The sequence below is a fragment of the Habropoda laboriosa genome, unplaced genomic scaffold (assembly GCF_001263275.1).
Source record: "Habropoda laboriosa isolate 0110345459 unplaced genomic scaffold, ASM126327v1 scaffold96, whole genome shotgun sequence".
NCBI classification, from domain to species: domain Eukaryota; kingdom Metazoa; phylum Arthropoda; class Insecta; order Hymenoptera; family Apidae; genus Habropoda; species Habropoda laboriosa.
In genome coordinates this window covers 1,098,602-1,126,530 of record NW_017100221.1, presented here as the reverse complement: position 1 = coordinate 1,126,530, position 27,929 = coordinate 1,098,602, and the positions used below count along the sequence as shown (strand labels likewise).

Genomic DNA, 27,929 nt, shown 5'->3' with positions numbered 1-27,929 from the left:
GGAATTAACGAGGAGTTTGGAATTTTGTGATATGCATGTCATTATTTCTGGAAATATCTAGCATTGGCCCTTTAAATTTGTACTTTTTTAAATACGAAAGAAAATTTTATATGATCTCAGTAATTTATTATTGCATTGATAAAAATTTTTAAAGCGTGTCATCAAACGGTAAAAATTGAGAAACACTTTTCTTTTGGAATTTTTAATATTATTTAATTCTCCTCGTGTACATTTTTGTTAATTGAAAAATTCCGTATTTGAAATTTTGTGTCTCTATTATCAGCTTCCAAAGGGTTGATAAAAAAATTATACTTAAATTTTCTCACGTATATTTTTCTTAACGAAAAAATTCCTCGTTTAAGTCTCAAAAATTTCTGTTATTAATTTCCAAAGGGTTGACAAATTTAGCCGACCAATGGAATTTAACTTTTAATATTACTCAATTCTCCTCGTGAATATTTCTCTTAATTACAAAAAAGTCCACATTTAAAAAAATTTCTACTATTAATTTCCAAAGGGTTCATATATTTAACTTAACAGAGGAATTTCGTTTTTAGTATTACTCAAATCTCCTCGCGAATATTTTTCTTAATCAAAAAATTCTACCATTACTTAGTTTCCATAGGGTTGCTAAATTGAGCCTCTCGGAAAATTCAACCTTTCACAAAGTCAGACCATAATTTTAAGAAGCGACAGAAACCACCCCCGATTCTCCCTAAACCAATTGGGCTTGTAAAAATTCTGAACAAAGAAAATTGCAATTAAATTGAACCAATCCCCGCATTAATTGAACGGTGAACTGCCACTGGGCCACTAATAAAAAACCGAGGAACAAACATGAAACATAAAAGTTCGAGCTTGCATAAACGGCTGGGCGAGCGAACTGCAACACAAACACCACGATCATTCGTGCTCTGTGGATGTTTAAAGTGATTTAGAGGCTTTCGTTGAACGATTCCAGGTCAGATATACTCGATCAGCACCGCTATGAAGTTGAAGTTCGTAGCGACGATGGTCACCTCCGAAGCAGAAGCATCAGGTACCGCGTAATTGTGGAAGACCCTAATCAAACGAGATATAAAACCATTTTGTTGTTTAAAACCAGCCCCCCCCCTTTTAAACACCTCTACATTGTCGTCATTACTTTTTAACGACGACACTCCATTAATATGTGTTGCTTGATGCTCAGAATACGATTTTTGCATTTTTGGATTTCTCACCATTGAAACGGTGTGAAGTGTTCGAAATTGGAGGACGTTTGATAGTGTCTCTGTTGCTTTTGAAGGTAATTGGGAAATATTTTTGAGAATGACGGGTAGGTGAAGAGGGTTCCAAATTTTTTTCTGATCATTTTAGATTTTGTAGATTCTAAAATTTCTTGAATTTTCTTTTTAAATTTTTAAAAATTTTTAGACTCTATAGTGATTATTGTCGTTCATAGTAGCGAAACGGTTAATTTGATAAAAGTGTAAGATTTTTTTATAACGTGTCGCAGAGAAATAGTTTTTTTTTTTTACAATTGTGTAATTAAAATATTAAAACAGATAATTTTGCGCTATTAAAGAAGAAAGAAAATAAGTGACAACAATTAACCCCTTAACACAGAAAATCGTCCAATAAGTGCAGTTTTTTCAAATGATTTTCTTTCACTTTCCATACTGCGTCTTTGTATTATGACGAAAACGTAAGTTGCAGCATTATTAAGTTTAGCAAATAATAAAAAAAAAAAGAAATATCATTCTTGGCACATCAAGTTGAGAAAAGTTGTGAGTGTTAAAGGGTTAAAATAGCTTATTCATAAATTTCTTGTTGGTTAAATTATTATCTTCTCTATTGTACCGAAATTTAAATAATAAATTGAAATTTAATTATAAATTCACGTACCACCACAGCTACGGAAGATAATTAACCCTTTGCACTCGAAGATCTTTTTGCTACAAGTAAATTGCAAATCAGATTTATTTCTATATTTAATGTACTTTTATATCATACAAGACCTTGTAACAATTTATGAAAGATTGCTTCGTTCAAACCAATTCGCTGCTTAGACAATTATACGAGGCCTATAGACCTTGTTCTGTAAAATCAATTTTCTACCAAGTGGCAAACAATGTCGCTACTCAGTCGCCACTCAAGTGTAAAGGGTTAAATGGCCCGTTTCGCGTGGCTCACCCTGTATATATCTCTGTCCTCAAGAATACTTCCATTTCTTCAAAAAACACCGACACTCACCGACATTCTTCCAAGTACAGTAATGTCTCCACAAGTGTCAGTCCGCAAGGAACCTAAACCTGACACTTGTAGAGTCAGGGACTACGTTTTTTTATCCCGAAATTTTTCTTGACATATTGATGAGATCTTTCTGATGAAAATGACATCAAACACGACATAATTTGAACAACATTTACTTATTAACACGTTCACTGTCACGCCAGATATTTCACTATATTGAGATAAAACAGACGCCCTGTATTACATTACATAGAGTCGGCCTACCGTTTGAGTGCCAGTTGCAGTATTGGCCTGCCGTTTGAGTGACACTTGTAGAATCGGCCCTACATTTGACTGACACTTGTAGAATCGGCCCTACTTTTTTTTTACGTGGAGGTAGTCCGACTCTATGTGATAAACAATTGGCAACCAAACGGTAGCTCTCCCTATACATTCGACGGATAATGTGTACAGGTATTTAATGTAATTTTTTAGCAATTTGTTTTTGTAATTCATCCAAAGCGATATATTATGAAATTAAATTAATCACTCAATAAGTTTTAACGTTAGATTGTTTCCTCGATATGGCCATGGTGGTCATCAGTGACTGGAGTGCCTCAAATGTTTACAATAATTACAATAGATGTTGTCAACTAAAAATTTTGAACGTCATAGCTAGCTAGACATTATTTTCAATTGAAAAAAAAAATTATAAAGCATAATACTGTAATCCTATGCTTAAAATGTATTTTCTTGTGGTCGCCTGACAGCAACCTGTAAATCTGGCGCGACAGTGAACGTGTTAATAAGTAAATGTTGTTCAAATTATATCGTGTTTGATATCATTTTCATCAGAAAAATCTCACCAACATGTTAAAAAAAATTTCAGATGAAAAAAAGTAAAATTAAAGAAATTATATTTTTCTATTATGAATTGTCGAGCCGTGAAATCTCGTAAAAGAAACCGAGTGGTGTAGCGTTACCCGCTTGGCGCAGCAATGACGCAGACCTAGTAGACACTTGTAGAATCCAACTGGCAAACTGGCTGACACTTGTAGAGACCATTACTGTACTTACACTTCGCTCTGTGCCCCAAAAAGGAAATCGACAAGTACCGATCCATCCGCATCGATAGTGTTCAAAATCTGCTCAGAACAAGGAACCATTTGCAACACTATCGCGACATATTATACATTCGTGCCATTTCTATCTCACTTGCTTGATCGCCAACAATATTAATGTCCAGTAATTCAACGCGTTAAGTCCGGGTTCCATTCGTACGGATTTATCGCGCGATTAACCCCCTCCGCGACGCCTGTGATTAATAAATAATTCGACATACGAGGAAAAAAAAAGAGAGAGAACGTATTGAACTGTCACGCTCAAGAATGTGTCGTGAGCCGAAAAGAAAGAAAAAAAAAAACGAAAAAGAGAAAGAAAGAGAAAAGCGAGTAAGAGGACGAAGAGGTTACTTTGTTCCGTGCATTAGTTTGCAATTAGCGTAGAGTATAATCTTGTATGCTTGACAGTTTGAGGCTTGAGACGCCTCTGACGCTCCTCCCCCTTCAGTGATTAATATCCAATTGATGATTGATGCGCCGTGTGCTATGATTGCTTATTAATTACTGCCAGGTGAGTCGAGGGTGTGCGGCAGTATTTAACAGGTGCAGGACCGCTTCTCGCAGCTTCGCGCGTTGCAGCCAGAAAATAATATGGATATCCAGCCTATAATAATAATAATAATGTTTTCTAATCAGAGAGATGAGAGATGAGAGAGAGACTATTTTGAGCGTTGCTATTTTAGTTTACAGTTGCCTGGCAGTAGCAATGAACGAAATAATACGAGCGTTGAGGAATAGAGCTGCGCTTTAAATGCTAGATTCATCATTAAGTCGCGGCTTTTACTATTCACAAGCGTATAATATTTACGAGCGGTTTGTTCTCTCTGACTGGGATTCCATGTTCTGTTGCCGATTCTGAGGAATTGAATCGCATTTCGGAATTGAAGTTGACGCGCTGTTGCATTGTGGTGCATATGAGATGTCCGATTTTTCAGGGGAAATTGGCATTTCTTTTCGTTTTGATAGAAATTTTAGAAAACGATAAGGAAAATAGTAACTTTCTTTTAAGCCACTCTTTCAGTCGCACGTTGTCTTTTTCTATTAAGAAGAGATGTATATGAATTATTGGTTTTTAGTTAGGTATCTTTTAATTTTCTTTCTGTTCTAGTTCCAAGTTGACATTTTTTTAAAGATTGCTGGAAACTTGTTGTTCATTTGCTATTGGATCCAATATTTATTTTCAGTAACAATATACTGCTATAATAATAAATCCCCAAAATAATTACAGCAATACGTATATTCAATGTTATATCGATCGATATTTTTCCAATCACAATTTAATTTCAAAAATCAATTTGTATTTTCAATAACAATATATTGCTATGATCACGAATTCATCTAAATTCGTTGCAGTAATATATTCAATTATCGGATGAATTTTATATCGATCCACATTTTTCCAATCACAATTTAATTCAGCGAACCAATTATTTATTTTCAACAACAATATATCGCTACAATAACTGATTGCAGCACTATACACAATTCTCTTTCTCCAATGACGATTTAATTTCGAAATCCATAAAAATTCCTTTACGTACATAACGGGTGTCCCGACACTTCCCAACATCCACGTTCCCACACAATGTACAATGTCGTATCAGACGGACATTTCCTATGGCACAAATGCAAATACAAATTTCTCGCGGATATTAAATTTGAATCGGAACCCAGACGGTTGCAAATTTCCTTCGATCGGTAGTCCAGAAGAGAACAAACACACGTTCGGGAAAGTATGTGTCTGAAATCTCAGGTAACTTCCTGATTGACTCTATCGATTGCCGCTTGCTTTACAGGCCAAGCGTTTTCACAGCCGTTGAACAGTCGCGCGAGAATAATGTTCACGAAGGAAGGGCCGGCCACTGAGGACGATAGCTACATGGGTTACTCTGTCACGACCGGGGATTTTATTGGAAACGGTGACAGCGGCACCGCCGTCGGTGTACCCCGTGGCTCCGATCTTCTCGGCAAAGTATGCTCATGAAATATTAACGCGGTAATTGTAAGGAAAAGAAGAAGAGGAGGAAGAAGAGGACGAAGAAGTCGCGGGATTGAAAATTAATTCCCGTTTAGAGAAAGTGACCCGTCGAGAAACCGTTTGTTTCTTCGATTTCTTGCGGGGGAAACTTTCGGAGTTACTTTTCATGACACGATACGGATAGATAGATGGGAGTAGCGTGTGTGATCCGAGAGTTCGTTTGTTCTCTAATTTCTCGGGGAAAGCTTTTAGTTGTGACTTTTTCGTAGAAATTTTATGTAGTTTTATTAGTCTTGACAGTTAATAGAAAATGTGTGTGCAAAAGAGAGTGTTATACTTAATAATTAGGAATTGATTTAAAAGACATTAGTTCATTTGGTGAGATGGGAAACAACATAAGTAAATTTTTTTTTCACTGAACCATGTTTTTCAGATTTATGTACACCACCGGCCGAAAGTTTGAAATCACCAATTTACACAAAGATTTCCAGAAAAAAGTCAGAAAGTAGAATTGAGATAAACTTGAAATGTATAAAAAATTAGCAGCAGATTTAATATTGATGAAAAGTGGGAGGTGATTCCAAACTTTTGGCCGGTATTGCCTATACATCAAACGAGTACAAATTAATATGGTTTATTTCCAAAAAAACCAAACGTAATTTTAATTTTAGAAATAATCTCTATTATCTTGGATGACATTTTTTTATTTATTGGAGTAAGTTATGAATTCCCTGTGTGTAAAAATATGGCAGCTTCTAGTCGATAAAGAAAAAGACACATTGTAGCTTTAGGTGTAATTAGAATCAAATTTTTTGGTACTTGGTTAATTCATGTCGTTTAACATAGAAGCAACATTAATCGTAGAAATTGAAGTAGAAATATCGTGAACTATTATTGATAAAAACAGGTACACTTTCAACAGATTCATAAAAATTTTGAAAAACTATTATGGTCATTACTTTCTCAAAAGAAAAGAAAAGAAAAACTAGCCTTTCCTTGTTTCTAATCTCACCGATTCAATTATTTTTCTCACATATATTGAATTTTTTAACTCCAACTTCAACTGAATTAAATACGAAAAAATTTGTAAAACATTTCTCGAAAACGAATCGTCTCGTTAGAAAATAACAAAAATCAGAGTTAGGCAAGAATTGTTGACTAATTTCAATTATAAATTGAAAATGAAATTCAATTTAAATTATCAATACTATAATTTGGATTAATTAAGTGGCTCGAAGACAAATGAGAAAGTATAAAAAATGTCGAATGAATTATAGGTGATACTTTTTACCTCGAACATGACGAATCCTCGTAACATTACTGGAGAACAAATGGGAGCTTATTTCGGTTACGCCGTTGCTTCCGGCGATATCGATGGCGATGGATCAGACGATCTTATAGTTGGTGCGCCTATGTACACGGTACCAGATAACCCGGAAATGACCATCGAGACCGGAAGGGTGTACGTGTTCTATCAAGGCGCTGGAGCTGAAAAATTCCGTAAAGTCGACTCCAGGTATTTAATCCACTGTATTCTTATTTTTCTGTTTATTATACGTAAGATTTTTTTATTTCGTGCTTTCTCTGCCAACATTTTCATTCTTGCGAATTTTCTTCAGTCTCTATTTTTATTTCCTAACTTTCTTCAGTCTCTATTTTTATTTCCTAATTTTCTTCAGTTTCTATTCTTATTTTCCAATTTTCTTTCAAAATTTAGCAATTTTCTTCAGTCTCTATCCTCATTTCCCAATTTTTCTTGGAAATCCCTTCACTCTTAATTTTCTTTCAAAATCTACCAATTTTCTTCAGTCCCTATTCTCATTTCCCAATTTTCCTCAACTGTCAATTACTAACCAACGTTCCGTCCTTAATCGAATTTTCCGTTGATCAAAGCTTCGTCCAAAACTTCAACTGTCCACAAAAACTGATCAACAAATTCTTCAATTACAACATCAATCCTTCCTCCAACATAATCAACATTCCTCAATATCAAAAACATGATCAACCCTACACAAACCACTCGACGCACATTAAAAAGGAATTCCCTCGAATCGATCAGAATTCGAGTACTGAACCCAGATCGTTGAACTTTCGCGATAATTGCTTATCGTTATCCAGGGACGGGGAGAGCAACCGTGGACGATTCGGCTTGTCACTGGCCTCCCTGGGGGACATCGACCGTGACGGTTATGGTGACTTCGTGGTGGGTGCTCCTTATGGTGGTCTACGTGGTCACGGTGCTGTCTACATTTACCACGGTTCACCAACCGGCGTATTGGAAAAATATTCCCAGGTGATATACGCTGAAAATCTCGACGTGCCTGTGAACACTTTCGGTTTCTCCGTGGGCGGTGGCCTCGATCTCGATGGGAATCGTTATCCGGATTTAGTTGTCGGCGCCTATGAATCCGGCTTTTTACCTGTCATCAAGATGGACTCGTACGTGTCGTTCGATTTGGAGTCGAAGCTGATCTCGTTGGACGATAAGAACTGTACATTGTCGGATGGAAGCAGAGTCACGTGTCTTCCGTTGAGGGCTTGTTTTAAATACACGGGAGAAGGTGTGTTCTCCAAGCACAGTTTTAACATTCAGTACGTTCTGGACGTGAAGAAGACGAAGAGCCCGAGGCTGTTCTTCTTGGAGCTGGAAGGAAGGAACACGATGAATCGGACCATCAAGGTGGATCGGGATCAACAATTTTGCCGCACCGTTCAGGTTAGTGTGAAGATTTGTTTTTTTTTTATTTGGAAACTCATTTTAAAATTACGATTTAATATTGGTAAGTTTGAGTGACTTACTTATTTTTACTTATTTAATGCAGTGACACACAGATGTCATACATTCCACAAATCGTAACAAACAGTGTAGGAATCCCGCATGCAGGACACTTTCAGGAATCCCGACACTTTTGAGAATCCCGACGCTTTTGAGAATCCCGACACTTTCGAGAATCCCGACACTTTCGAGAATCCCGACACTTTTGAAAGTCCCGACACTTTTGAGAATCCCGACACTTTTGGAGAATCCCGACACTTGGAGAATCCTGACACTTGGAGAATCCTGACACTTGGAGAATCCTGACACTTGGAGAATCCCGACACTTTTGGAGAATCCCGACACTTTCAAGAATCCTGACACTTTTGAGAATCCCGATACTTTTGAGAATCCCGACACTTTGAGAATCCCGACACTATCAGGAATCTCAAAATTTTCGGGAACTCGTCGTCCCGATGCTAGAAAAAATTCCTGACCCCATATTTTCGGGTTCTCGCACACTTCTAGTTAACATCTTAAACACACACCTCCACCCAGTTCTACGAGACACCCTATACGTAACTTTCACGGTGTACAGGTGTACGTGACGCCCAACATTCGCGACAAGCTTACATCCCTGGACGCTGAGATGCGGATGAGCCTGGAGGAAGAGCGCTTCGACGACAATCGACCAAGAGACCCGAGGCTCGCGTTACGACCCATTCTCGGCTCGACGACGTCCAGGAAGGACTCTTTGTCCATCAGGAAGAACTGCGGTTCCGACAACGTGTGTATCCCCGATCTCCAGATGAACGTGACGTCGAACGTGCACAAGTACCTGTTGGGCTCTGGCAAACGTCTGGAGCTAGACGTGTACGTGCAGAACATCGGCGAGGACGCGTTCGAGGCGACGTACAACTTGAAACTACCAGCCGGTATCGATTACATCAAGGTGGAGAAGATCGAGACCATGGGAGTACCTGTGCAATGTTCCGCGCCGAAACAATCGAACAACAACACTCTTCGTTGCGACATCGGCAATCCGTTGCAGAAAAATCGATTGGTCAAGTTCAAGGTGTTGTTGCAACCAGTTACGTCACACGGGATGAAGCCGATCTACGAGTTCGAGATGGACGTGAACACTACGAATCCGGAGAATCTGTACACTACCGGAGACAATACGTACAGTTTGAAACTGCCGATTTGGATCGAGACCGATCTACGCGTGGACGGAGAGAGCAAACCGAAAGATTTGTACTATAATCCGGATAATTATACCAGTGATACGAACGCTACTACCGAGGCAGAGTTTGGACCAGCTATGACGCATAATTATACCATTCGGAATCAAGGTCCGTCGGAGGTGATCGAGGCGGAAGCTTTTCTCATTTGGCCCGCGCAAACTTTGGCGGGAAATGAGCTGTTGTACTTGTTGGAGCAACCGGAGACCAACGGACCGATCGCTTGCGAGCCTGCTAATGCTAATTATCTTAGCCTCAAGGTAGGTTTTGGAGACGAGTTGTGACGAATTTGGAAACGAAAAATTTAGGGAGGTCATTTTTTGGACTTTAAAAATTGATTTTGGGAGAATATTTTCACCAGTACATTTTTAATTCTACTTTAATAGACTTTTCTCGTTACGATTGTGATAATATCTTGCAAGAGTATCCTTAGGAACGAGTACCTAATGTTGCGAAAATATTGGATCACTTCAGAGACCAAAAATTCAAAAATTGATATAAAATGTGTAGTAAGTACTTCTCGAAAGTACTAAGAAAAATGTTAATAAGTAATCTATGCTGGAAGCTATATATTGTAAAAAGACAGTGATTTTTTTTTAAAGTTAGCAGGATGTGCATAACGAAAATCTTTTTAGATAATTAAATTTTGAAACTAGGAATAGATATTGATTAACAAATTATTTAACCTTCACAGATCTTTTCAAAATCACTCAAATCATCCACATTCGTAGTAAAAATATTTTTTTGAAGCCTAAAGAAAGACATATCTTTTCAAAACGATCCAAATAATGATTGCACCCTAATTTTCATTGCCTAAATGTAAATAAAAGGAAACCAGGCCCTTTCGTTTCAAAACCCCGATCTTTTCAAAACGGTCCAAACTATGCATTCAAATTCTTAAAAAAATATATTTTTGTTGAATCCCAAAGAAAAAGACGATCGACAAGATGCTTGCACCCCAATTTCATCGCCTAAACGCCCATCCAAAAGAAACCCAGACCCTCCCAAACTAATTCAAACTCTCAATAAAAAACCCCTTCCTCATTCTTTCTAGCTGGACCAACGCAGAAGAGTGTTCTCCCATCACTCAGACCCATCCGGAGTGATTCTGGACGAGTCCCATTCAGGTCGAACGATCAACGTGCAACGCGGATTCGACATAGACCGAAACAAGCTAACCCAGAAAGAAGAGGCAGATATCAACAGCGGCGACAGTTCGAACATCCAGAAATCTCGTCACTCCTCCTCCTCGTCGAACGTGGTCACCAGCGAGACCAGAAGAATACAGTTATCCGGCACCGGGGACAAACCAGACGTTCTAATCACAACCTACACGCAGAACAACTCCGGCACCGGGTCGATCAACGCCGGAGACCTGACTGCTGGCAACAGAGGAATGGTTTTTCACGCGGAATCCGGCGGTTCCGGGGACACGGGCATTCTAGGCGGTGGTTTTCGGTCGAGTGACGGCAGTAGCCTGGGCACGAGAGTGACAGGCCTCGAGGAAGAAGACTACAGAACCCGCGTGAATCATTCTCAAACCTTGGATAACCGCTGGGGCGAGACCGGTGTCTCGAAAGGTCGCACGTCTGACGGCGATCAGAACGAGAGCGAGGAGTCCAGGAGGACGTACCAGGAGTTGTTGAGGCAGCAAGAGCAGATGCAGCGAAAATGGGATGAGGAACGTCTGTATTATCACAGGAGGCAGGAGGAAGAGGTGAGGAGGCAGCAGGAGGAGGAACGAACGAGGCAAGGGGAAGAGGCGAGGAGGAGGCAGCACGAGGAGGACCGAAGAAGACAAAAGGAAGAGGAGATAAGGAGGCACCGAGAAGAAGAGGAGACGAGAAGGCAACTGGAGGAAGAGCGAAGGAGAACCAAGGAAGAGGAGTACAGGCTCGAGCAAGAGAGACGTTACAGCAGTACTTCTGGAGGATATCGCGGTGCGGATGGAGAACTGATCACCGGTGATCGAGAGGAGACCGTTCGAGGAGGAGACTACGGGCTTCAGCTGCGCAACGTCAGCTCGACGCAGGAGTTGGAGCGGATATTTGGATCCCTGTCGAAGTCGACGGACGGTTACCAGTTGTACGACAGACAGGGCAAGCATTACGTTCAGTTCATGGGGAGATTCAGAACGTCTGCCGACGGAAGAGAGTACATAGAGTTCCAGGACGGTTCTATGTTCCCTCTTCAGAACCGTCTCGGAGGGCAGAGCTACGTTTCCGAGTCCTCGGAGCCTAGAGACAGCAGGTTCTTGAGAATAGAGGGCGAACTTCTGGTCGATTCGACCGCCAAAGGGTTCATCGTGCTGAAAGACGGTCGCAGATTCCCGCTGCAGGGCTCCTTCAGCTACACCGAGGAGCGAACCTACACTTTGGGTCCTAGCAGAGGCCAGCAAGCAGGCAGAGCTGGCAACGACTACGAGACGAAGAGTTACAGCAAATCTTGGAACGAAGATTCGAGCCAGGCTGGCGACGTAGAGAGGGACTACGAGTCTAGGTACAGCAGCACTCACGAGGAGAAGAGAATGGAGGATAGAAAAGTGACCAGCAGGGTTTACGGAAGGGAGAATCGCGAGATCGAGGAAGATTCTAAGAAGGAGAGCGGTAGAATTAAGAGGGAGAGCGACATGATCGACGTGAAGCAGTTCAAGAAGTTCGAGAAGCTTCACAGAAGACCCAGAGACCTGGAGAACGATCCTATAACGGGTGAAAGCGATTTCGCCGGCGAGACGGACTATGAGAACGATCCGAGAGCTCAGGGACCGGTTGGTCCTTGCGAGACGGCCAAATGCGTCATGCTCAGATGCGTTTTAGGCCCGTTGAAGAAGGATCAGGAGGTTTGGATCGCGGCTAGATACAGGGTGGACGCGAGGACACTGAAGAAGGTGGCTCTGCAGGAAAAAGTCAGGGTCTCGACGAAATTGGTGGCTCAAGTGACCAAGCAGCCGTTCATAGGCACACCTGCCGAACAGGTGATCAAGAGCCACGAAATTAAGACGAACGTCGAGCCAAGTTCGACGCCATCTGCGCCGGATGTTATTCCTCTGTGGGTCGTGGTGCTCTCTGCCTGTGCTGGAACGATCATACTGCTGTTGCTTATTTTCCTGCTTCACAAGGTTTGCTTATGCAAATTATGCGGCGCGACGGTGGCGTAAGATGGTCCACTTGATGAAGATGGTCGAGTTTATTTGTCGAAGATGTTTCTGCAATGGGTTACACGGTTGAATGTTCTCTTGTGCTGTTGGAAACACTTCTGTTGCGCCATTTGTTTCTTTGTATAGAAAATATTTTATAGAATTTGTTGTTTTAGAAGATTTTTAAGTGCGTTGGGTAGTCTGATGGTTGAAAGAAATGCTGAATATTTAGATTAGCTTGTTTAATTCAAAAAATTTGTTCTAATATCTGGATTAGAAAAATTAGATTTATTTTCTGCTTGTGAAATTGTAGAGTTGATTAAAAGGACGCACTTTTGAAGACAGAAAGAGTGGAAAATTGGGCCATTTTTCTTTCTATAGAAAATATTTGCTAGAATTTGTTATTTTAGAAGATTTTTAGGTATGTTGGGTAGTCTGATGGTTGAAAGAAATGCTGAATATTTAGATTAGCTTGTTTAGTTCAAATATCTAAATTAGAAAAATTAAACTTATTTTCTGCTTCTGAAACTGAAGAGTTCATTATTAAAAGGATGCACTTTGGAGACAAGGAAAAATTGGAAGACTGACAAAAGCAATTTCTAAAAGTGTTTTCAAAAATGTAAAAGGCGCTGACAACGATGTGTAGCTACCACAAGAGACCATTTCAATTTACTGTAATTTTTTATTAACAAACTTTTTGACGCTAGTCCAACTATTTTTTTTATTAAACTTCATATGTAAAAAAAGGAAGATTTGAATGTTAGACAAGTATATCATCTCGCGTCTACACTAAACCGCCACGCTAATAAATTAATTAATTAATTAAAAAGTACAGTAGAAAGCTAACGATACTTATCATTTCTTCCACAGTGCGGGTTCTTCAAGAGGAATCGACCGTCGGACGCGCCAGAGAGGCAGCCACTGAATAGGAACGGCCATTTCCCGCAGTGTGACGATCACTGAAAACCAAACGAAGAGTCGATCAGTGGAGAAGATCCATTTGAAAAATTTTCGAACGAACAAGCCAGAAAGTGCCTTAAATCCTCCTCGAGTATCGCGAAGGAACGAAACTATGCACTGGTTGGATCGTATAGCTCGTTGTAACTGTAACACAGTTCCCGTGAACGAGCAAACGAGACTAATTTGTAATTAACAAAATCGCGAGTGCCTTTATCTCTAAGCGAAGAACAAGGAAAGAGCTACTCGGATGAAAAAATAACGCGATGTTAACGCGAGGAGGTTCTTCAGCGATTCTTTTTTCTACTGCCATTGAATACTCCTTCCAGCTCCTGCAGCTCGACCATGCAAGTTTCTAGTCAGGAGACGTTTTGATTATTATTGTATTTTTTTTTTTTTTTTTTAATTACCTGTAATTTACTTAAGCCGCCCTTTCGTCGACAGCAGCGAGCACAGATCGTCTCGATGCTTTTTTTCAAGGCTGAAAAAATTGTCTCCAGAAATGTCTTGCTATTTATATACAATGAGTAGATTGTACTTCTTCTTCTATTTTTGTTTTTTACATCAATCGGAATTTATTCACGACGTTTCCTTTCTCGAGGGAAACGTCTCGTATCGGAGATTTCTGCGAAGATAAGGAGATCGAAGGGGGAATGATTCGTATTTTATTCGATGGAATTGTACAAATAATAATTATGTCCTGAAACACGAGTAATTGCAGAATAGTTCGAATTGTGTATTGTAAATATACGACAGTATATTTTTTACACGTTTCTCCGATGGAACGTTTAGAGTGGCGATCGATGAATTCTATTCTCCATCGGTGAGATGTTTCAATCGGCTAGGTCAAAGGCTACGATTTTAGACGATGGGAGATCTCGTTCGTCGTCGGCCAGTCGATTTTTTATATTTTTTTTTCTTTCCTTGTTTCCTTTAAAACGAGCTCGAGAACGAGAGTTCTCGATTATTTATTAAAATTTCTACATTATTCTATGTATATGTAACGTATGATAGAGCGCCGTTAACATGAAACCGGGGCTTGCCCCAGTTGTATGTGTGTACAATTTTGTAAATTATTAATTGTATTGCTAAAAACCGTTCAGAGAAGAAACTAGCTAACGAAAATTAATAAATGCGTAGAGAGAGGGTAAACCAATTCCTGAGAAAGCGGTGAGGTAGGAACTATTTCTTAACGTGGTTGATAAGTGCCATACATCAACTTTATAAATTTTCGATAGCGTATTATACGGAATAAAAGTATAAAAAAGTAGTGGAATATCTTCTTTAATTCGATAGAATTTCACTGGTGTTAATTTGGTGTCTAAAAATTTTAGATGGTCGGATTCGTAATCTTCTTTTTATCATACTCTGAAAATATCGAGAATATGTTTAGTGTCTTCTTCTTCGTTTAATTAAATCGATAAAAATATCCATGTTTTTATATCAGGTGACTTAAAAAATGAGCAAAGAGGATTCATTTTCCATACAATCGTTTATTAAAAAAATCACAATGACGTAACAGTAGTAGACATAAAACAAAATGCATGATTGCTATTAACATTGTGTGCCACTGTTTTCTCTACGACAGCTGTATGGATCATTTTTGTCAGATTGAAATGAAGGTGTTAAGTTACGTCGTGCACAAATGATAAGAAAAATCGTTCCAAATATAAAAAAATATATGCTTCAATAATCTCGTTTCGTTCGATAGATTTTGACAATTCTTTTCCACTCTCTCCCTTCCTCACTCTCGCTTATTTTTTTTTTCTTCTTCTCATTGTCATTGATAAAATGTATATAAAAATAATCTATGAGTACAATCGTTTTGTAAAATATTTCTACCGCATTTTGTTTAATTTTTTTACTTTTTTTCTTTTGTATTCTTGCGTTTCGAGAACCTTGAAGTAGAAAAAGACCGTTTAGAAAAATTTCTGGTTCTTTCAACGATTCGTGTTACGATCAATCGAAAACGGCCTGTATAGATTCGTGAGACGAACTGAAAGCCATCACGGGGATGAAGTAAATCTTATAAAAATGTATCTGCATACTTTTTTTTTTTTCTCCTTGTTCTCCTCATCTCGTGAGCTGTCGTTGGATAAAATGGTACAAAAGTCGATACCCCAGAAAAAGATATGTATAAAAAAGGAAATCATGAAAGTTTTTATCCTGGTACAGATATTCCCCGTCCAGAATTATTGCTAGAAGTACTAATCGTTAATTATATACACATATACTATCGATGCGGTTTATCGAGCAGGATGGATTGCGTGTGGTTTTTTTTTTTCTTTGCTTGGAATACATCGAGAAATTAAAATAAATATATTCGATACACGTGGTCGGACAGTGTGTAGGATCGAAACTGCTCTCTAAAACGCTAATGAGCTATCGAACAATATGTACACAGGTTTGCCACTGTACACGTGGCACACATTTTGTTACGATTCTCCTTAAGAGTAATCACGGATCAAGAAGAATTTCCCATTTCCTCGAAGCTTTTGCTCGATAATTTACAATGATCAAGTAGGCAAAGGCTAACTGAAAGATTTACGATCCACGGACGACGATTGAGTTACGTTTACACGATTCAATGATTTGCACGAACCGGCGTCGTGAGGTAAGAGAATACTAAACACGAATGACAATGTAGTTGTACCCGTAATCATTAACAAACACTTGCAACATCATCACACCATACTTAACCCCCAGAATCCTTCTAGTCTCTACGTACGAATGATTGGCTTCTTTTTTTCAAACAGGAGAAGTTCGTTAATCCATCGCATGACGATAGAATAGACCATACTCGTTCGGAGTGTAGTTGTCAAATGACATACACTATGCTTCGAGATTGTCTAAACTTCATTGTCGTTGCATGATGTGACTAAATCATGTACTTCTTCCTGAGGGTCATCCTCGTATCAGCTATCCGGAACCTGAAAAAAGACGAAATGAATCGAAGATATTAATTTAAAGAAATTTCGTTATATAATATGTCGTTAAAAGTTAGAAAAGAGTCATTCATCCTTACTTTCCACTGTAATTGATTGCCAACGTTGTAAAGCTCCTTCAACGATTCGGCTAGCTTTGCAGAGTTCTCTAATTCTTTGTATTTTCGATATAATTCAAGAGCAGCTCTAGCATCCTCGGTAGAATCGTGTGTTTCCGACTGAATTTTTTTACCCAAAAAGTGCCACGTGAGAAAACGCAGTGACACCATACGATGATGAGGTAAATGGAATAACAATACTGTATCGAGGATCTGTTCCGATGGTACGACTAAATTTATCACTCTGTAAATATTAGCAGAAAAATGTGCGAAAAATTAATTATATACCAAAAACGAAACAGAATTGAAATTACGAAAATTAAATGGTTACCTAAAATCATTCTTTAGACCATGACCAACAAATATGATACCGTTATCAACCAGAAACCGTAATTTTTGGTACGTCGACTTTAGAGTGGTTAGGTGTTTGCTACTAAAATTAGCATCCAAATCGCCAGGCTGAATTCCACTGAATTTCGTCAAGTAATCTACTACTTGCTCTTGAGTGCTTATGTAATCATCTATAAACGGAGTTCCTTCCAAAGGACCTTGCCTATTCGAGAAATCCAGAAGATACATTCAACTGCAATAACCTAATCGAAAAAAACCATTAATATTCATTAAGAAATTCACATACCCTCGTATACATGTTATACGTGCAACAGACATGTGACTCGGTTTTATGGTGGACATTTTTCCATCGCTTCGAAGTTCCGACTCTTCTTGATTTAATGTTACGAACTCTGCATCGATTGCAACCAATTCTCCTGCAAAAACAATTTAACTTATTGTTACTATTAATTCGTATATGTATACAAAATTTTTTTTAAACCTAACCTTTTTTTGGCATCTCGTCGGATGTCAATGGGGTAAAGGTAATGCCCCTTGTTCCTCCACTGCGAGCAATGCACTTATCTTCACCGAATACATCGTAGGTTAGGGGGCTAACGAAAGCTGCTGGTTCAGGTGCTGGTACAGCCGTATAATGCAAAACACAAGGGACTTTCCAGTCGAGATTAAACCAAACAGCTTCTTGTGGTGTCACTGCAGATATACTAGATCAAAAATAAAATTTTCCATGTTAGATACAGAACAGAAGGCTTCGTAAAGATTTGAAGGACTCGAGAAACTTTAAAAATAGCTGTCCAATTATGATTGAACGTTCAGTATTAAAATACAAAAATATACTCCTCTTATGGGTAAAGATGGGATCGATAGTGAATTACAATTTATTTACGTTACTATTTTTTACCGGAAAACATTACTTTCACGTACCAAAAATCGTTAAAAATGTACCACTGCGATACCGCGCTGCCAGCCGATCGTTCATGATAATTTGGTCCAACTCGCAACAACGCGACGATATTTCTTCTATCCTCGTTACTCTTGTCGTCGATGTAACAAACAACTGCGCTAAGACTGTACTGAATTTTGCTTATCTTATCCGAATTCTGGATAATTTTGTCGTCTTTCTCTGCAACCTCGTTATGTGGTCCCGCGTTAACATGATTCTCAATCGCTTTCTCTTCGGAATCCTTTCCAGAAATTTCTAGATCCTCTAGTACTTTGTTGTCACCCTGTCCATTTTCTACTACAACTACCTCGTTGGTCTTACTACTTTCGTTACAATCGTTCTTTGGAGTGCTGATCTTTTCCACGGACAATTCACCACTGTTGTTCATAATCTCGATGTTGTGTGGAATCCATGAATGAGAATAGTACAAATGACTAGGCGGTGTTGCGATTGGCGTTGAAGCTGTTATCGGTGGTGTAACTGGTGACGTTGATACATTTTCTAATGACAAATTTAAGTAAAGGTAAATTATAAAAACTGCTAATTAACAGAAGATTACTTGACATATAAGATAGGCTACAATACCTGAATCTCTACCAACATGTCTGAATCTACAGCCGATTCGAGTGCAGTTGTTACCGTATCGACATGGTTTTACAGTAATGGGGACGGGACTCGAAGATGGGCTACTTTCCTTTCCACTTAGTACTTTCTGAACCACTATGTCCATTTGAGCTTGCCAAAACAATTTATCCTAGAATAAAGATAATTTTCGGTCGTTAAAAATCATCGTGGAACTGCGTATCCTTGCAGTCTACGAGGTGCAGTCATGATAAAAGGATCACGATGAAGAAGAAATATGTGAGCTGTGGGAATCTCTATCAACTGTTTAAAAATATCGAACAATGAAAAAATGGTAAACAGAATAGTAGAAATCCTGAATGAATATACATTGAGTATTGAGTATTAGAATTATTGAAAGATGATATACAAATAAGAAAATTGTGTTTAATATCGGTTATCTTTCTTTTTTCATTTAAAAGAAACAGCTTTTTAATATATACTTTATAATTGGTGTATAAAGATTTACTTAGAAGAATTTCAATTATAAAAACATGAATTTAATACGTTTTTTTCATATAGATCTTAATGACTGCCCCCAGTTGAAACTGCTAAATTTTTATTACGATTCACGTTCGTGTTCAATGTACCTGTTGTGTATCTAAACCACAGTTCAGAGCCAATATTTGAGGTAGTTTAGTCAATTGTCGAGATTGGAGAGTGGGTGTAAATTTCTGACAATTGTCACACCATGCAGGTGTAATTTTCTCGGGTCTTAAACTGCGGGCAAGAACACTCGTAAACGGAACCTCCTCTGCTACAAAGAATAATTATTCGTTTGAATCGTGTATACGATTAAGGTGTAATAATAACCGATGTGACACATCGAGCACGTGTATAGCTTGAAGAGTCGCTTACAAGGACGCATTAATTCCGGATAAACTAAGTTACACAGCAACATGATGGAATGTTTCGTAGCTTCTTGCCCACATTTGAGACAGCGGTGTATATGCATTTGTTCGGACCCAAACAGACGACTGATCTCTGTCTCTTCGTCTCGTACCTCATTCTCTTCAATAGACTTTTTGCTGTTCTTATCTAGCCGTAATAAACATTTCGTGTGAGTTTTTCTTAAAGAAATAGAGCTCGATGGTTCGGTATGTAATTATGATAAAGTATGTTGATAAAGAACATTTGTAAAAAAAAGAATGTGTATATATAATACTCTTTCGTGAGGATTTATTCATTAGTGTCCTGGTAAATAAAATATTTCAAGGGAATATTCGTATCGGCAATGCGTTATTAATATGCTAAACATATTGTGATTTTCATTAGTTATAAGTTATATTTTTAATTATTTTTTTGTTCTTGTTTATGAAGATATAGTGAAATTTGGTTGGAAAAATTTAGTTTGTGTCCCCGTAATTCGTCTTTTGTATTACTGACAAGAATACAGGGTCTATTTAGAGAAAATTCAAGCAAATTCCTTTGAAAAATTAAGGCATTGCCGGTACTAGCGAAATTTTTACAAATAGGCCATGCATTTGCGGAAAATTTTTTGAATAAGATAAATGAAATACATAAAAAAAAAATCGAACAAGCAACCGAGAGGCCTCTGTTACAAACGATAATAAAAAATAAGTATAAAAATTTGGTAGCCACGACATCCCAAGAATACAAATAAAAAAACATCTTTTTTCTCGTGAGTGTATAAAGAAAAGAAAAATGGTCCAAAAACGAAACTAAATTCTATTTCAGTATTCTTTGGACAGAATGGTCAAATAAGTGCAACAAACAATCACATACAAAATGAAAAATAAACACAAAGAGTGCCCAATGAGAAGGTTACACGTGAATTGTGTTTACCTTTCGATGTGATCCACATATATTTACCATCCCCCTCTTGCTTTCTCCTTCTTTTTCTTTCTACATCGTGACTCCTGTACCGAGAACCAATGTCCTGCAAAATACTAGGGAAATCTTGCTCGTTGTAAACGAACGGCTGACATTTTGGTCCTGATTTAAGTCGTGTCGCTTCCTCTTCCTCTTGCTGACGCTTTCTCGTCTCCAAAATTTCATAATGAATTTGATGTAGTATAAATCTATTCCAGCTCTGTAAGAAAATATAGTAATGTTTAAAAATATATTTTTATAAAAAGGGACATTAACAGCACTTCAAATTTCAATTCATACTAATTCTTTTTAAATATATAAATACAACAAAGTAACAGTAAAATACTTCTCTTATTAGAAAGATGAGTGAAAATGAAAATTAATAAAAAATATATTACATAGGTGATACAAGCAGTACAATATTTACATGAGTCAACAAATACAATAAGTAATATCTGTAATAACGAATTGTCACATATACATATTTATTTTTTATTCAGCTTAATATCAAGAGCGAATAATAATAATAATTCATCTGCATTAAGCATAAAAGCTATTAGTTGACTACAGGGCTGCTCAATTAAAACCAAATTTCGTCGACCAATTGAATAGCTTTGTATTTCATCCTCCACTCAAGAATCCATAGACCTACCTGTATCAGTCTGATCAAATTAGTTTTTCTCTTCGCTTCCGGATGGAGATCGCTCAATATAAGTCCCAAAGCTGCCGCTTCAGGGACCGTTCTAAAAGCTCGAAGAAAATTCGCAGCCTGGCAGGGCAAACCTGGGGATGTATCCAGCATGTGAAACAAGAATCCTAGTTCGCAGGATAGGCAGAATTCTCTTTGGCAGGAGTGAGATAGCAACGCTATTCTCACAGGCTCACAGTAATAAAGCAACTGAAAAACACGTGATATAGACATGAATATTTGGTAATTCCTACAACTATTATAGTGTCCCTTAAACAGGAACAAGTTTCTCTTGTAGATTCATAATGTGTTGATATTTGATTGCACTTACCTGCAACATAGCGTTACAGTAGCTGTTTGGAAGTGTAGCCTCGAGGCCGCAGAAGCTGGTGCGATTATACTGATCAAAATCGAACTCGTCGTAACCAAGACGTGAGTATTTCACCTCGATTTTACGATAACGCTTAGGTATGGCCACAAAGGTGCCGTCATCTGTTTTAGACCGTGAGTCACCCGCGAAAAGCTTTGCGACTACACCCCGTCGTTTTTCCAAATTGTAAGGTATCTGCAAAAGAGGTATTATTTATTTTTCTTTAATCAATCGAACGTCTTTCTTTTTTCTTTTTATTTCTCTCTTTGGGATGGTTCTCGTCTAACGCGAATTATACAAAGGTTTATGCGAATATACGACGGATGTTTGTATATAAAATTGGACGCGCAAATGTGAAACGCGATTTGGACCGTGAAAAAATAAATAATACCTATTGAATATACGCGTGGGACCGAGCCAATAAGTTAGGCTTGCGTGTATGTCTTACAACCTTTATTTCACTTAAATACAACTTCGATTATTACATTCTTAGAGAAATATATTCTATGTAGGCGTTAGGTATACTAAGACTATTATTGAGCACAAAAATCATTGAACGGGAACGACAAGTGGAACGAAATGCAACGATTACAAACGCATTGTGCTTGAACGCGTGGAATCAAAGGCAGTAGATGGTATTTAAGTTTCTTTCTTTTTTTTTCATGCTACTTCAGATAATGAAAGGATGGACAAATTATTGGAATTCTTGCGATCCTCGCAATCCTCGATTCGCAAGAAATTTCATTTAAATACACAGTTTCGGGGAAACGTCACGTGTCTTTGTGGCTGTTAATAGTGTTAGATCTGAATGCAGAATGCATTGTGATAATCATTGTTCAGTAGACTTCTCAAGGAGTAGGATAGATAACAGTAGGACTAAGAAAGACTGATAGACATAAGTTACATCCCGTCTAACGAAAACCCAGCTGATATAATGACTAAGGGTTTAAAAAAAACGTCCCCCAGTAGATGCGTGGAAAAGTTAGGGTTGGATACAAGAAAGTGGGGGATTGAAGATAGTTCCCTGTACCCTAACGTGTATGTCGCATGGATCGTTTTTGTAAAGCTAAAGCATGCGTCTTTTTGCATATCCGTGTAATCCGTAATTATAGTTGGTTTTTCTCATAATGCATTGTTAACCATTAAATATAGATTACTTTGACAAATACGCCCGTGCGTTTAGTGTGTTATTTCGCAGTCGTTACAAAAAGTTAGTAAAAACGTTATTGCTTTTATGAAGAAATCGAGGCAAATGCAATCACCGCTCCTCAATAACTGCATTTTTACACAGCCATCAAGGTGTTACTGTTGTATGAAATCTTAAAATAAAATTGAATATTTCCCAACATTACAAAACTTCTCATTTAAACAAACTGTCTCTTAAACACTTGAACAATGTTAGACAGAGTTATAAACGTTTACATTTTATAACAAGAATCTACAACACCGTACTTGTATTAAGTTTAATGATATTAGTGAGATCAGGTAAATATATTTGTCTTAGATTTGCGATCACGCTTTTTTTCTCAATATTTTCCATTTTATAAACAAAACATTATTATTTTAATCGAAGTATATAATAACTAAAATTGAAAAAAAGGTCTGAATATTACATCGGTACACGTGTTCAGTGTCCTATTTAGGTCTTTTTCTCTCATACATTATTACATAGGAAATTAGTAGATTACTGTGGACTAGTTTATGAAAATATATCACGCTTTTTTAACGTTGTTCATAGACTACAATATTTATCACGAAACGTTATCAGTCTTAAATCACATCATATCATTTTGGCTTCTCTACAAAATTAAAAGCTTCAACAATATTGAGTTCGCCTTTTTTTTTAACGATATATTGCTCCGATTGATTGCATTAATTTATACACGAAGACTGTACACCGAAGCTATGGTAAAATCACTAGTATAGTATACTCCTTAGGTATGCAATGTAATTAATATTGTCTGTATAACTGATTCAATTCATCATTTGTATCAACAGATATATGGAATATCATTGCAATCAATTAGAATTGTGCATTCCATGTAAAGCTAACAGATCATAGTTCCTCAAGAACAATTTAAACTATTTAAAGTTAAAGATAAATGGAGATTATTCACAACGTTCAGTAGCGATAATTTGTTGTGTTCTATCACCTCACCACTGTGATATAACTAACAAGAAAGTTAAACATTCAGAACAACATAATTAATTTTACACAATTTTAAGTGGAAGTCAGGAGAGACACTTGGTGAAGGGAAAACAGGAAATTCGGATTTTAGGAGAGCTTTAGGAGAGTTGGAGAAGAATATTGTAGAAGAGTGGGAGAATATTGTTTCCTCACTTGATTTCTGCGAAATGCCTGAGGATTTGGGGCATAACCTATTGTTCCTTGCATCTTCATTGTGCGCAGTATTTCAGTGTCAATAGATGGTGTCTTCCTGTGAAAACATACAAAATATATTTGGATTTAATTTTTTCCTAGTGAGCAATAGTCATTATGTTAGATTTCTACTCTTTATTTTCCTGATCAACTCTAAATTGTGATTACCTACCTATAAATTTTTTTTAAATATTCTTCTGGCCAATCACTTAATAATGGATGTCCAGTATACACAATTGGTATTGTACTCAGTGGTGTAACATCATCACCAAATGATATGGATTGAACTGAATCAACTGGATCAGCAAATTCTGTTGGCCTAGATAAATGGAAACAACCATCTATTTTTATTTTTATTCACTTAAAGTAGCTGTAATTTTTTTTCTTAACTGTATTTACTAACCGAGAAAATGTATTAAATTGGGGTTCAGGTGTATTTGTAGACATAAGATGTATAGAACCTGCTGAATCTCCAAAGCATAGACACTGAGATGTAGGGGACACATCAAATGACAATATCATTGCCCCACCAGTTGCAACCTATCGGTATAAGAAAATTTGTATATACAATATATTTGGGGATCTTATTCTTTCTAAATATTGCATGTAACATTTACCTGATACAAGCATGTCATGGCTGGTTGCACATTAGCATATATAGTATCAAGAAGTTGCATTTGTCCCAATGGTGATACAACAGCTATGCGACTCGAGTAACTAGGTAGGAACTTCAATAAAAGAGGATATACCAGAGTTGTAACAGGGCTCAAAGCTCTCATTTGTCTCAAATCATATGCCATTAAAAATCTATCTACTGACAGGCCCTGACGGCTAAATCCATAAACACAATTGAAAATGTTAATTTAAAATGTTATAAGAATATTTAATGAAAAAATAGCAATGATGTTCTGAGTCTTACCTGTTACTAAAACCACAAGTAACAAGATAATTTCCTTGAACATCAAAATCACTGAGAGAACCACTGTGGGTATCAAATGTATGTTCTATTGATAATGTATTTGGATCCCTGAGATCAATTCTTCCAGCAGGATTACCACAACATATAAGCCTGCTATGCTGCCTTAAAATTGCACAACCATTTTCTCCTACATGTACCTATAAATACAAAAGTACCTATAAGTACCTATAAGTACTAATTCATGAATATATGCTTATGTTGTTCTACCACCATATCTAGAAACTCACTAATCCAGTCTCTTTTCCTCGAGTAAGATTGAAATCAATTATTTTTTCTTGATGTCCCCCCATAAGTAATCTTGTTGGTGAGATTTGAAGCATACATTGCATGTCTATCATATTTGATGACCTAGAAAATTGTTTACTCTTTCACAAACTGTTCACTCATTTAATATGAGTAACACACAAAATTAACATACATGTGTGTAAATATTGGTATGCCACGTCTCAATTGACATCTTAATAAACTCTGTGTCAAGATTAAAATTCCCTCATCTAATGGATGAATGTGCCGAACTTCTTGTGTAGCATGAACTTGAAATGAGGTATACTTTTGTAAACCAGCTCCATAATAAGATGTCACGTGACCCTATAAAGCATTGTGTTTGATCAATGCATTTGTCATTTCAGTAACTATTTTAAATGATGCTTTATTAGTCTCCATAGTCAAACAAATTTCATAAAAATACATATTTCTAAATAAATATTAATGAAATAACATGGTTTTAATGCTATTTTAATACTGTGAATTGCACAAAGTAACTGACACATGTAACAAAACACATAATTTGTTAGCTGCACCTATGGCAATAAATTTCACAATACCCCTTGATTCCCCATCCACATAAGTTCTTCGACATTATCGAAAGTGGCAGTGGAAACTCCAAATCTATCCCCCCCATCAGCAAGTAAAGTACGAGTTTCATGAAATTCAGCCCCAGTAAAGTCTTCCCCAAATTGTTCTGTTGCAGGTACATATTCATCACCAGGTAAAACATAATTTGATTCTTCCCCTGTAATGAGAGATAAGAGAAAATTGACAATGATAATTCTTGGTATTATTACATTATCAATCACATGGTTAAACATAACTTGTGATAACATCTCAACATTCAGTATAGGTTACTATTATTATCATAAACAATAGTTCTTAACATTGTTTACGTAAGCTTTAATATTTGCGCTCCAACAAGCGAAACGAAATTTCACGTTCAAAACAGCAACGTCACAGCTGATTTGGAGAGAGTGTTTAACCCGTAAATTTTGCGGGATCGTTCGGCGTCGAACAGCTGATCGAAACTAAGCATCGCGCTTCAAAAACAACGGAAGGAGAGGGAGTAGCCAATAACGGTTCATTGAATTGCCGGACAAGAATTAATGAGACAAAAGATACCGTGTGATACTAACGGCCAGTGGGACACCAGATCGCGCACCATGATTCGAGCAACGAGTGTCACGGAACGAAGAGGTTTCGCGCCTTTCGGAGTCTTCGAATCTTCGGTCGAAGAGATTGCACTTCGATGCGACAGAATGCTTTTTGGCGCCTTCAGAAGAAAGAAACAACGTTAAAATAAGATATGAAAAGTACTTACAAAGCAATTCTTGCTCGTCACCGCCGCTATCAGCCGTGGCCTCTACGGACGGGTCGTAGTGGCCTAAAACCGGGTAGTCCATAATATTCCCGTCTTCAGACCGTTCGTTTTTCAAGCATGGAATTGCCGTCCGTTCGTGGATAGCCGTGGAATCGTCGTCCCGACGATCGTTCTCTTTTCATAGCACACTTTCTGGCACGCACACGCACGCACGCACGCACGCACTTTAGTCGCCTTGGCAACTGTGCAACAAGCGAAACACTTCGTTGTAAATATTCACTGTTTCCACGTTGCTATACGCTCTTGACGATGAATAGTATGGACAGCATAACACTTCCTGCACTGCTTTATCACGATACATGAACCGACTCGCTTATTGAAGTACCTTTAATTCATGATTCCACTTTTCTGCGCGTTTCACCCGTGTAAGCTTGTATAATGGCCTTGAAGGTGGCGACACCTGCTGCTTCGCGCGTAAAACAGTAACGCCAATGGCAAGGACGTGAAAATCACTAGATTTTACCGTTTGTCTATTCGTCGTGCACAATGGAGCGGAGGCGCGAAGCTAGGACGTGAATTTGAGAATAAGTGCGTTTGAAACACTCAAGATTGACGAAATCACGCAGAAAAAGGTACGAATGTTGAGTACTTTTACAATTTCACAAATTTAAAACATGCAAGGTCCGAATTTCGTTCAATTTTAAACGTTGCAAATGGTTTCACTCGCAATCTGTTTCGCGCTATTCAAACTAAGGAAATAATGTCTATTTAGCGCCAAGCTACAAAAATATTTGAAATCTATCGTATACTCGCGTTATTAGGATATTGAAATCAATACGATATCTTACGATCACAGAGGTTTTAGCAACCTGTAATTTACAATTAGAGTGGAATTTGCGTGAAGCCATTTTTACGTAATTTTTTCTCGATGGTGACAAAAAAAGGTACATTTATTATACATTAAATTGTTGAATAAAACGAATTATTTTGTAATTCTTGTTGCAATAATATTGCAGTAAGTATCGAAATTTAAGAATTCTATATCACGCTAGTAAATTGTATTCAGTATGTCAAAGCATATTTTGAATAACCGTTAGATGTTATATAACCTTTAAATTGCAGGAAACAACTCGTGTAGAGAATGAAAGAATTTATTTACCAGACATCGATATATGTACACATATATGTCACAATTTATAATTAGCATTTTACATATCACATGAGAAACGATGAAAAATCACAAAGTGTCGAAGTGTTCGCTGTTTAGTGAGATACAGATATTATTACGAAAATACATTTCGAAAGTGATGCAGCATTTTCCAAAATACAATCATCATTCAGTTACTTTCACACGATCGTGTCGTATCGTATACCATAAAATACGAATAAGCGAAGTTCGAGCTTTGCTGTTTCTTTTCCTATTTCGAAAAAATTGATTATCTATTAAGACGAGACGTTTTCTACAGATGTTTAACCTAAAAAAAGAGAAAGAATATTATTATATTAATTAACTATACATTAGGAAAGATAAATATGGAATTTATCAGACAATTGAAACGATTCTTATCGTTCTCTTGATAAGAAAAAGAGCAATGGCGGATAAAGTTCAATATTACAATATAATTCACTTATTTACGAATTTATTTCTCTCGAAATATAGAACGAGTGATTCGAGGAATGCAATTTTTCTTTAATTTTCGAAAATTCGTTTCTTAATTATTTAACACGTTT

The 27,929-nt window shown here is 37.5% G+C and overlaps 2 protein-coding genes across 2 annotated transcripts in view; one reads left to right on the top strand and one right to left on the bottom strand.

Annotated features, from left to right (window-relative positions):
* Window positions 1-14,045, top strand: part of LOC108571040 (integrin alpha-PS2-like) — a 31,216-nt gene extending 17,171 nt beyond the window's left edge. Inside the window, exons 3-8 of the mRNA XM_017933010.1 lie at window positions 5,129-5,304; window positions 6,588-6,826; window positions 7,429-8,026; window positions 8,664-9,566; window positions 10,361-12,424; window positions 13,313-14,045. Of these exons, the coding sequence (XP_017788499.1) occupies window positions 5,129-5,304; window positions 6,588-6,826; window positions 7,429-8,026; window positions 8,664-9,566; window positions 10,361-12,424; window positions 13,313-13,405 (4,073 nt within the window). The 3' untranslated portion in view covers window positions 13,406-14,045. The remainder of the gene's footprint in view (window positions 1-5,128; window positions 5,305-6,587; window positions 6,827-7,428; window positions 8,027-8,663; window positions 9,567-10,360; window positions 12,425-13,312) is intronic.
* Window positions 14,046-16,314: 2,269 nt separating this feature from the next.
* LOC108571038 (PAB-dependent poly(A)-specific ribonuclease subunit PAN2) lies at window positions 16,315-26,436 on the bottom strand. The gene is made up of 21 exons (XM_017933007.1): window positions 26,199-26,436; window positions 25,432-25,619; window positions 25,026-25,195; window positions 24,835-24,955; window positions 24,548-24,744; window positions 24,246-24,459; window positions 24,032-24,168; window positions 23,801-23,947; window positions 23,590-23,686; window positions 21,210-21,443; window positions 20,843-21,088; window positions 20,164-20,410; window positions 19,216-19,395; window positions 18,948-19,114; window positions 18,322-18,490; window positions 17,718-18,237; window positions 17,280-17,497; window positions 17,080-17,209; window positions 16,774-16,995; window positions 16,425-16,686; window positions 16,315-16,329 (listed from the first exon to the last, which is right to left on the bottom strand). Exons 1-21 carry the CDS (start codon window positions 26,278-26,280, stop codon window positions 16,315-16,317), a joined length of 3,963 nt encoding a protein of 1,320 aa, XP_017788496.1. The 5' UTR covers window positions 26,281-26,436.
* Between the last annotated feature and the right edge of the window lie 1,493 nt (window positions 26,437-27,929).